Consider the following 10,370-nt stretch of genomic DNA (forward strand, 5'->3'; position numbering starts at 1 on the left):
CTGGGGTGACATCTATATATATGAAAGCCTAAGTGACCGCTACAACCAGTTTACTGAACGACTGGTTGACCAATCACTATGATGCACATTGACCACCAGAGGGCAGATGCTCAATGCAGGAGCTGCCCCTTGGTGGTCAGTGCACTCCCACAGCCAACCTCCCGCGGTCCTCCCCATCTTCCGCCCCCCACCCAGCCGGCCCCAATCGACCCCGATTGCCAGCCAGGCCAGGGGACCCCATCCGTGCACGAATTTGTGCACCAGACCTCTAGTTTGTTAATAAGATTATATATATCTCAAGTGTACAATTCTATGCTATATCATCTGTATATTGTATTGTGTGTCTACCATCCATACTAAGATCTTATTTGTCCTTTTTATTTAAAAAAAATAGATTTTTACTGATATCAGAGAGGAAGAGAGAGGGAAAGAGAGATAGAAACATCAATAATGAGAGATAATCAAGGATTGGCTGCCTCTTGCACGTCCCCTACTGGGGATCAAGCCCACCACCTGGGCTTATGCCCTGACCTGGAATCGAACCAGCGACCTTGTGGTTTATGGGTCGATGCTCAAGCCCTGAGCCACACTGGCTGGGCCAGGAGAGTATTTATACTCAGTCTATCACCATGGTGACAGTCAACAATACGGAATCCAAGATCAAGTGACCTCTTCCTGGAAGCTGAAAGTAGACTCTCAATGCCCTTTTATTCTGTGAGGTTGGCAGGCTGTCATCTACAACTCACTCAGAAGGGTGTCAGAGAAGAAAAAAAAAAGGCACCCCAAACTCAGCAACTTCATAATATCCCCGCTCCCAAAACCTAAGACGGTGTCAAGTCAAAGAAACCTGGGGTGAACCCTTACCATGCAGTTTTCGAATGCAGTAAGTCCACAGTCATTATATACTCCAAGCTGGAAGGTCGAGAGCAAGTATTCAACCAGAGTGCTCACCGGAAACTGGGTGGAAGAGAGGCGGAAGGTAAGGAAAGAGAGAGGGCGGACAGAGGGCTCAGAAGGGAGGTCTGGCAGGGAGAGGTAGGAGTGCAGTCATTACTATATTCAAATTAAGGGCCATAGATGGTTGCCTCTTAAGAATAGGGCCTGAGCGTGTCTGTGTGTGCTACATCGGGGAGTCACAGTCAAGCCATCATCAAGGCCCCCCCGCCCCGCCCCATCTTGAAAGGACCATAGCAGATGTGTCAACATAGTTGTGCTTCACAGAAGTCTTCTCAGTGGAGTGTTTCTAGGCATCTGATGTTTCCCGTTCCAATTCCTCTACACCTTGATTTGAAGAATGTCTGCTCTCCCTGGCCTGGCCCTTACCAGAACGTGGTACCTTCCGAGGCAGGCGGGACGTCCCTGCCGTGATGTCTGGGATGAGCTGCTGTTCTCTGGCACCTGTTCCACAACCTTGCCCTGCCTGTGCATTTCAGTTCTTTTTAAGACCTAGAAGAAACCATAGGCACTAAATATATTTTTATTGATTTCAGAGAGGAAGAGAGAGGGAGAGAGAGATAGAAACACCAACGATGAGAAAGAATCATTGATCGGCTGCCTGCTACACTCCCCCAACTGGGGACAGAGCCCGCAACCCGGGCATGTGCCCACGATCGGAATTGAACCCAGAACCGTTTGGTCCTTAAGCTCACGCTCTATCCACGGAGCCAAACCGGCTAAGGCTGCATTTTAATTTTTACTTTCAAAACAGAACAAATGGGCTCATGGTGTTTCCATGTACTTTAAAGGCCATTACAATAGATGGTACTTGGCCTGAATTGGCCGATTTAAAGTTGAGTATCTTCATTTTTGGCAATCAGGACTGTGAGCCGCTATGCTAAGTCAAAGAAGCCAGTCACAGAGGTCAAATACTGTATGACTGCACTTACATGAGGTACCTTGAGTAATCAAATCCATAGAGATGGAAAGTAGAAGAATGGTGGGTGCCAGGGACTAGGGGCAGCAGGGGAGGGAGTTGTTGGATGGGGACAGAGTTTCAGTTTGAGATGATGAAAAAGTTCTGGAAATGGATGGTGGTGACGGTAGTTGCACAATAATGTGAATGTACTTAATGCCACTGAAGTGTACACTTAAAAATGGTTAAAATGGTAAATTTCATTATGTATATTTTACCACAATGAATTTTTTAAAATATAAACTAGAAAAAATAATAGCCCGGCCAGCGTGGCTCAGTGGTTGAGCATCGACCCATGAACCAGGAGGTCACGGTTCAATTCCAGATCAGGGCACATGCCCAGGTTGTGGGCTCGGTCCCCAGTGTGGGGCGTGCAGGAGGCAGCCCATCGATAAGTCCCTCTCATCGTTGATGCTTCTGTCCCTCTCTCCCTCTTCCTTCCTCTTTGAAATCAATAAAATTTTTTTTTAAAGAACATAATATAGCAAGGGAGAAAAGAGTGAGTTGGAAAGACTGAGAACAAAGAAGAAGAAGAAAGGGAGGAGGCAAGCAGAGAGAGCATCAGGGAGAGAGGAGATGAGAGAGGGAACAGATGCCGATCATGAGAAGTGTTGGGTGACACCAATACCAGCTTCCCCTGGGGGTCCTGAGCGGTGGGGTGCACACTCCTTTCCCAATCCTGGAAGGATGGGGACAAAAGCCTGGGTTATGCAGGATGCCCTGGAGTCCTAATGTACCCTTTCTCTGCCCAGCGTCCCTTGGCCCAGGAGGTGAGGGGTCGCAGCAGAAGTTATCTTGAATATTTGATCTTTTCCAGTTCATCAGAGACACTGACAAGACCCCCCAGAGCTCCTACAAGAAAGGGTACATCCCTTTCCCTGGCCACAGACCGGACCAGATCTCCAGGTGGTATGGGAAGAGGAGAATCGAGGTAAGAGGGGGTGGGGGCTCCATGTTCAGGCTGGGCCCCTCCCCGAGGCTCAGAAGACCCCGCCAGCCCGGTTCCCTCTTGGGAACACAGGAGTAGGCTCATCAGGACCCTCCCCAGCCCCGCAGCTGCCGACGGCACTCACCTTTATGTTCTGAGGAGCAGAGATCCGCCTGACCTGGAACTGGTAGCATCCCCACTTGGATCCCAGCACTTCCCTGTACCATTTCCCCATTCCTCCCCGCTTCTCCAACAGGACACGGGCAAAGGATGGAGCAAACAGGCAGGCATGGTTAATATTGAGTTCAGGTGACTATAGTGAGGTGACTCTAGGGAGGAATCACATAAGGCACTCCAAAACCAAGTGGAGGTGATGTGTAGATGACAGTGTTTTGTGTCACCTCAGCTCCAGATTCCTGTTCTTTTGTGTAAAAAGTCAATGACCAAAAAAGTCAATGACCATTCAGCACCCACCCCCTCAGTCACTGGGTGTCTGTGGTATGTCGTGTTCCAGGCTTGCGGAGTGGGGAGCAGAGAACTGTGCCCTCAGGTCACCCCCTTCCCATCACCCCTCCCTGACCCTACACCTGCCTGAATGCGGGGCAGGGCAGAAGGCACAGAACGAGGGGTGGACAGCTGTCAGATGGGGTGCATTTTGAAGCTGGAAGAGATTGTTGAGCTCAGCACCCTCCTTTTCCCATAAAAGGTGCCAGGGGTGGCGAGTGTCTTGTCTGTTGGCAAGGGACCTCGTAGGGGGCTGCTCTGAGAGTGAAGCAGGAGTGTCCTGAGAGTGCCCTTCATCACTGGCTGGAGTTGTCTTCTGCCTTTGGGGATCCGTGTCCGCATGAACGGCACCACAGTCTCCGCTCTGTGCTGACAACCCCTGGACCGGGCTGGCACTCTGGATCGGGTTGGCAAGCCCTGAACTGGGCTGGTACCCCTGAACCAGGCTGGCACCCCTAGACCAGGGTGGCACCTCTGGACCGGGCTGGCACCCCTGGACCGTGCTGACACCCTCAGACCACGCTGCTGCTCCGGGCTGCCCCCTTTACCGTTAGTGTGCACCGAGGACACACACTGCATCTCAATACAAGGAGGCAAAAATCAGAACCCACGACCGGGGGCTCCCAGTCCCCAGCCACCAGTGTACACGAGGCCCACGCCGTGCCCTTTCTTAAAGACCTTGGACCCATTACAAACCCTGACGAAGGGCTAACCACACAGACACACAGTCGTTAAAATTAAGACAAGTCCCCCTCCCCCAACACACACACTAAATAGAGCCCAGGTGATCGGATGCGCGTTCCTACAGACTCTGAAATGGCCTTGTTTGCGTGGCTGCTTCCACACATCAGCTCTTCTTTCTGCTTCGTTCGGCACCACCTCCTCCCCCAGGACCCTTTCCATTTCCCTTCCCACCTCTTCTCCCCTCTTAGGCAAATGCTCATGGCGCTACAAGTTGCTGATGGGCAGATGAGGTTATGAGGTTACCAGCGAGGACCCCCTTCTTGTGCTTCCCTCCCAGACAGGGGTATGAATCCCATTTTTCATTTTTTTCTATTTGAGGATGCTTTGCTACCATAGGGCCTTGCTAATCCCAGAGAGCTGCCCTCCCAGGGCTGGCTAATGCCTAGAGACAGTGAACAGCTGGCTCTCATTATGCCTTTCAGATGCAAACCAACACTCCAGAGCCCACCCCCCTCCTTTATCTAAACTCGCTCTCCAAGACAGTATCCCCCACCTTAAATCACTCCACGGACAGGTGCCCCCAACCAGAGGCACTCCCGGAGCCCAGAGCCGTCTGAAATGATTCAAACTCTGCAATCCTAAACAAACAAAAAACCTATGCAATCCTAAACTTCTGAAACTTGCCTACCCTGCCTGGCTCACTCTCTGTCCATACTCCCTCTTCTCCTGCCTCTGACCGACCTTGCTGCTTTGCTGGGTAGGCCCTGTATGGCATGGTGCCCCCTCCTTTTGGGGCCTGTAAGCTCTTCTTTCAAAGGCAGTTGTCTCTCTGTCACCTTCTGTCACCTTACCTACCCTACCTGATGAAGACAAAAGTCCTGGGAACATAATCAAGACAGCAGGGCCGAGCCCCAAACCAAGAGGAACAGCACGAAAATCCTGGGGGGGGGGGGGGGGGGGGTGGGTGGGAGGAGAGGGGAAGGACGCAGTGGGGGGCTCTCTCCTTTCCTCCCCTCGGCCAATGGGAACCTCTTTAACTCGCCTTCCCTGGTGTTGGGAACACTCTGGGCGCCTGGCGAGGGAGAGCTTGGGAACCCCTGCTCCCGCCTGTGCCCATCCCCTGCCTCCCTCTGGCATTGTGATCTGACTTATTTATGGAACCACCACTTGAAATATCGGGTGCAGCCAGCATTTCCAGACCAGGGCAGACACAGGCCTCCCTGTCTGCTCCAGACAAGAGGACGGGCATGGTAATCAACATTATCCTCCCCCGTAAATCAGCCCAGCCCCCCAGCACCCCCGTCCAGGCCAAGAGGATTTCCTTAAGAAAAGCACTGATTCAGGCAAACGTCCCAGGGCAAGGAGAACACGGCTTTCTCCTCCCCGTCAATCACTCCCCAGCAGAGAAACCCCTCCCCAGGTGTCCAGCTGAGGTCGCCATAAACCCTGGGCAGGAGAAAGCAGGTCTGGGGCGTCTCTGACTCTCCCCATAGTAACCGATGAAATACAAGGTGCATGCGTCAGGCCCGCGGTCCGCATCTTCTTTGGAAACAGGCACTCGGTGGATGAGACAAACAGGATCTGACTTCAGATCCCAGGGGCAGGCAGCGAGGTGGCGCTGGCTCTTCCCAGTCGGGGGGTGTCCTGACTTTCACACGAACGTGTCCCCAGAGCTCACGGACTTGGCAGAGCCTGGGGACCACTCTGACGGGAACCCACGGCAGCCGAGCTGAGACGGGTGCTCGAAGGTGAGCTGTATCGGGTCAGGACAGACAAGTGTGTTTCCTGTTCGGTGGCCCCGAGAGCCCACGCTTGCCGGCGCCTGTGGAGGCCCCCTGGCCGGCAGCTCCACGGACCTCCAAGGCCGGCGACTCTGCCTCCGTCCACGGCCAGGTGAGGCCTTGCTCCCTCAGTCACATGCCCGTCGTGCCTGTCCTTCCAGGGGCTCCCGTACAAACACCTGATCACCCACCACCAGGAGCCCTCGCACCGCTACCTGATCAGCTCGTACGACGACCATTACAACCGGCACAATTATAACCCTGGCCTGCCCTCGCACCGCACCTGGAATAGCCATAAACTGCTGTGGCTTCCAGAGAAAAACGACTTCCCCCTTCTCGGTATTTGTATAATTCGGGATCTCCCCCTATGTTGGGCTGTAAGGGGTCCGCACCTGCCCAGGACTGAGCGTGCCCGGCTCACGCAGAAGGACCTCATGGGGGACCCTGACTCTAGGAGAGCATTAGAAGGAGATGATGGGGGGCGGGGGCGGGGAGAGAGTCCTATTTGCCCCCAGGCCTGCCACCTACTTCTCCCCTTCTTCTTTTTCTTTTTTTTACTTTTTAAGATATTTTTATTGATTTCAGAGAGGAAGGGAGAGAGAGAGAGAGAAACATCGATGAGAGAGAATCATCGATCGACTGCCTTCTGCATGCCCCCACTGGGGATTGAGCCACAACCCGGGCATGTGCCCTGACCGGGAATCGAACCATGACCTCCTGGTTCATAGGTCAATGCTCAACCACTGAGCCACGTTGGCCGGGCACACTTCATTAATAGTACCAAGTCCGGGTGCCAGAATGTGGTGGCATCTGGAGACACAGCAATGACAAAGAGGGAGGGACTCCTGCCCTCGGGGACTTGACATTCCAGTCAGGAGACAGCTAAGACACCTTTAGAGAAAAGGATAGTAAATGAGCTAGTAAATGAGATAATTTTGGGCCGGGATAGGTGCTCTGAAGAAAAGAAAATGGGTAAAGATAGAGAGTGAGGCGGGTCTCCGTGGACTTCCTCTGGGTGGGATGGTGAGGAATGGGCTTTCCTGAGGAGATAACTGAGTTGAGAAGGAGGGAGCCATGTGGGGATTAAGGGGAAGAGCATTCCAGGGTGAGAGTAGCTGGTGAAAAAGATGCAAGACAGGAGTAGAGAACGACCCCAAAGGGACCCACAGGCCACAGTAGGTGCGGATTTTGTCCTCCCCACAGTCCCAAGGCTCTGGAGGGATTTGTGTAGGAGACTGCCTTGCTCTGATTTACCCTTCAAGCTACCCTGACCCTTGGCATCCACCCCTTTGCAGTCCTATCCTTCGATGCAAAGGAACCCTGAGGATATTTCTCCATTGATTTTTTTTTTTTGAGAGAGAGAGAGTGGAAGAGAGAGGGAGACAGAGAAATATCGATGTGAGAGAAACACATTGATTGGTTGCCTCCTGCACACGCCCCGACCAGGGCCCAGGCCGGGGAGGAGTGCCCTTGATCAGAATCGAACCTGAGGACTCTATCCACTGAGCCAGACTGGCTGGGGCTGCTCTGTCACGTTGGCAGGGGTTTCTTCATCTCACAAGGCCACGCTGTTCCCTTCCCCCCTGGGGTGGGGTAGTTACTGAAGAGCAGGCAGGGCCACCCTCAGCCCGGGCACAGGGCAGACTCTGTGAGGCCTCCAGCAGTTCGGGTCCCTCCTGGGTACACAGGGAGCGGGCCCCCACCTGTGACTCCTGGGGAGGGGGTACTGGCAGAGCCAACATTCCCCTGCAAGCCTGCTGCTCCCCCTCCCCCAACCCCCAATCTCTGATCCCACAGCCTGGGAAGCCTCCGCCCCCCCCCACCCCCCCCCACCCCCCGCCGGCCTGTGGGGCAGGCCGTGTGCTCTGAGCTCCGCCCACCCAAACCCTGTTTCTCCTGCAGCTCCCCCTACAAACTACGGACTCTATGAGCAGCTGAAGCAGAGATGGCTCACCCCCGAGGCTGGCCTGCACAAGAGCACCTGCACTTTGTCCTACCCAAGACCACAGCTGTGCGCTCTGTCCCAGCGGGAGCATGCCATCCCCGTCCCTCCCCAGCGCCTGCAGCCTGTCCCACGCTTCTGAGAACTGTCACCCCACCCACAGCGCAGGCAGAACCAACTGGAGACCTACTGTGCGATTGGACCTGCCAGAGAGCAGGCAGCTGCAGATACACCCCAAGTTTTATATGCAGCCCATCGAGGGGTCCTCAGAGTCCTGGTCTGTGGTGTGGGGTTCCCCATGTCCTCCACACCCACAGGTTCCTTTCTTGTCCAGCCCACAATTAAAGCTCTTTGACATGGCGGGGTGTCAGGTATGTGCAGAAGAGAGAACGTTAAGAGAAGGCCCCTAAAGTTCTGCTCCCTCAGTTCACAGCGGGGAAACTGAGGCCCAGGGAGGTCATGTGGTTCCTCCAAGTTCCCACAGCTTGACACATACCTTCTGTGAGTCTGATCCAATGGGAGAAAGGAATCTGACTATGGGCTGCATCTGGAAAAGCCCACGGAATAGTGAAACGTCGTTATGAGGTGGGCAGCAGGGAAGGGTCCATGGTGCCCATAGCTGCCTGAGCAAAGGTGCACTGACCCCCAGGGCTCAGGGGAAGGAAAGGCGCCCAGCACCCCTTCCACCTCCCAACTGGCAGTGAGGGTGGAGCCCCTGACAAATTGTGAGAAATGCTCACCTGTCCGAGTTCAAATAACAGACTCAGAGACAGAAGTATGACGAAGGCAAGACTTTTAATGCGTTCTCAAGAGTGGGTGTCTGTCCGGTTGCACACGCACACCTGGAGTAGCGATCGCAGCCTCTTTATCCCCCTAGGCTGTGCCTCATACGTTGCCTAGGTCTTACTATCTCCCATTGGGCCACTAAGAAAAATTTGGCTGAGGCTTTCTCTAGTTGCCTCCCCCTGCCCCTCCCCCTGTGTAGCTGAGGTGGGCACCTCGGGGGTTTCCACCATGATGCTGGCCGTGTCCACAGTTCTCTGCTCTTATAGCCTCTTCCCTCCTCCCTACATTCTGTTGGCCCTGGGGAAATTCAGTAACCGATTCCATTAAGAGTTGATTCTGCTGGAGATGGATCACAGAGGCCCCCTTCCTACACACATGAATGGGGTGCTGTCCTGGCGCAGGAACTTTGTGCTGACCTGGCCCAGGGCGGAGTCTCCTGAGGCACCTTTTATTACCCATGCGGTGTCCACCTTGGGTTGAGGACAACAGGTCCCTGATCTGCCTCCTCTGAGTGTGGGGATTGGACATTGAGAGACTTCCTGTGAATGGCCTCTCTCCTTATAATATGCTAAGGCCGCTCAACAGCTTGCTATGATGTGCACTGACCACCGGGGGCAGACGCTCCAACTGGTAGGTTAGCTTGCTGCTGGGATCCAGCTCATTGGGACTGAGTGAGATAGGCCAAACACACCCTGGAGCCCTCCTGTGGTTTCACCCTGGCAGGCCAACCTCCCGTGTGTCTCCCTGGCCCCGATGGTGCACCCGTGGGGGTCCCTTGGCCTGGCCTGCACCCTCTTACAATCCAGGACCCCTCAGGGGATGTCGGAGAGCCAGTTTCAGCCCAATCTCACAGGCCAGGCTGAGGGACCACACTAGTGCATGAATTTGTGCACCAGGCCTCTAGTACATACACTGAATGGCCAGGTTATTATGACTGGCCAGATTATTATGACTACCCCATCAGTACTTCATTGACACTTCCAAAAATACTGAATATTGAAAACTTCCTAAGCAAATACTCTCAAGGTTTTATTATTATTATTATTTGCATAACTAATTCACTTCATTGTACTGATGGGGTGGTCATAATAATCTGGCTGGTCATAATAATCTGGTCACTCAGTGTCTATAAAAGGCTAATATGCAAAGTGTCCCCTCAGAAGTTCAACCGGGAGACCAGAAGTTTGATTACTCACTATAACATGTGCTGACCCCCAGGGGATGGCAAGGAACATGGCAGGAGACCAGTGGCAATGGTGAGGCGCTGAGGGAACAAGGCATGGAGACGGCGGGGAGGTGGGTAGGCTGGTAGGCTGGGAACCTAATTGGCCCTGATCACTGGCCAGGCCTAGGGACCATACCTGTGCATAAATTTCATGCACTAGGCCTCTCTCTCTCTCTCTCTCTCTATATATATATATATATATATCCTATCTAATAGAGTCATATGCAAATTGACCATCACTCTAACACACAAGATAGCCACCCCCATGTGGTCAAAGATGGCCACCATAAGATGGCCAGCAGGGGAGGGTAGTTGTGGGCAATCAGGCCAGCAGGGGAGGGCAGTTGAGAGGGACAAGGCCTGCAAGGGAGGGCATTTGAGGGCGACCAGGCCTGCAGGGGAAGGCAGTTGGGGGGGGAGGGGGACCAGGCCTGTAGGGGAGGGCAGTTGGGGGGGACCAGGCCTGTAGGGGAGGATAGTTAGGAGTGACCAGGCCAGAAGTGGAGGGCAGTTAAGGGTGACCAGGCCTGCATGGGAAGGCAGTTAGGGGCAACCAGGCTGGCAAGGGAGGGAAGTTAGGGGTGACCGAGTCAGCAGGGGAGGGCAGT

At 53.9% G+C, this 10,370-nt stretch overlaps 1 protein-coding gene across 1 annotated transcript; it reads left to right on the top strand.

Annotated features, from left to right (window-relative positions):
- The first annotated feature begins 727 nt into the window (after positions 1–727).
- CFAP107 (cilia and flagella associated protein 107) lies at positions 728–8,098 on the top strand. Its single transcript, XM_070403135.1, has 4 exons — positions 728–979; positions 2,730–2,843; positions 5,971–6,148; positions 7,712–8,098. The coding sequence occupies exons 1-4, from the start codon at positions 866–868 to the stop codon at positions 7,891–7,893; spliced, it is 588 nt and encodes a 195-aa protein (XP_070259236.1). The 5' UTR covers positions 728–865; the 3' UTR covers positions 7,894–8,098.
- The last annotated feature ends 2,272 nt before the right edge of the window (positions 8,099–10,370 follow it).

The sequence above is a fragment of the Myotis yumanensis genome, unplaced genomic scaffold, assembly GCF_028538775.1.
Source record: "Myotis yumanensis isolate MYYU_CA2020_CCGP unplaced genomic scaffold, mMyoYum1.0.hap1 SCAF_2, whole genome shotgun sequence".
In the NCBI taxonomy this organism is placed as follows: Eukaryota; Metazoa; Chordata; class Mammalia; order Chiroptera; family Vespertilionidae; genus Myotis; species Myotis yumanensis.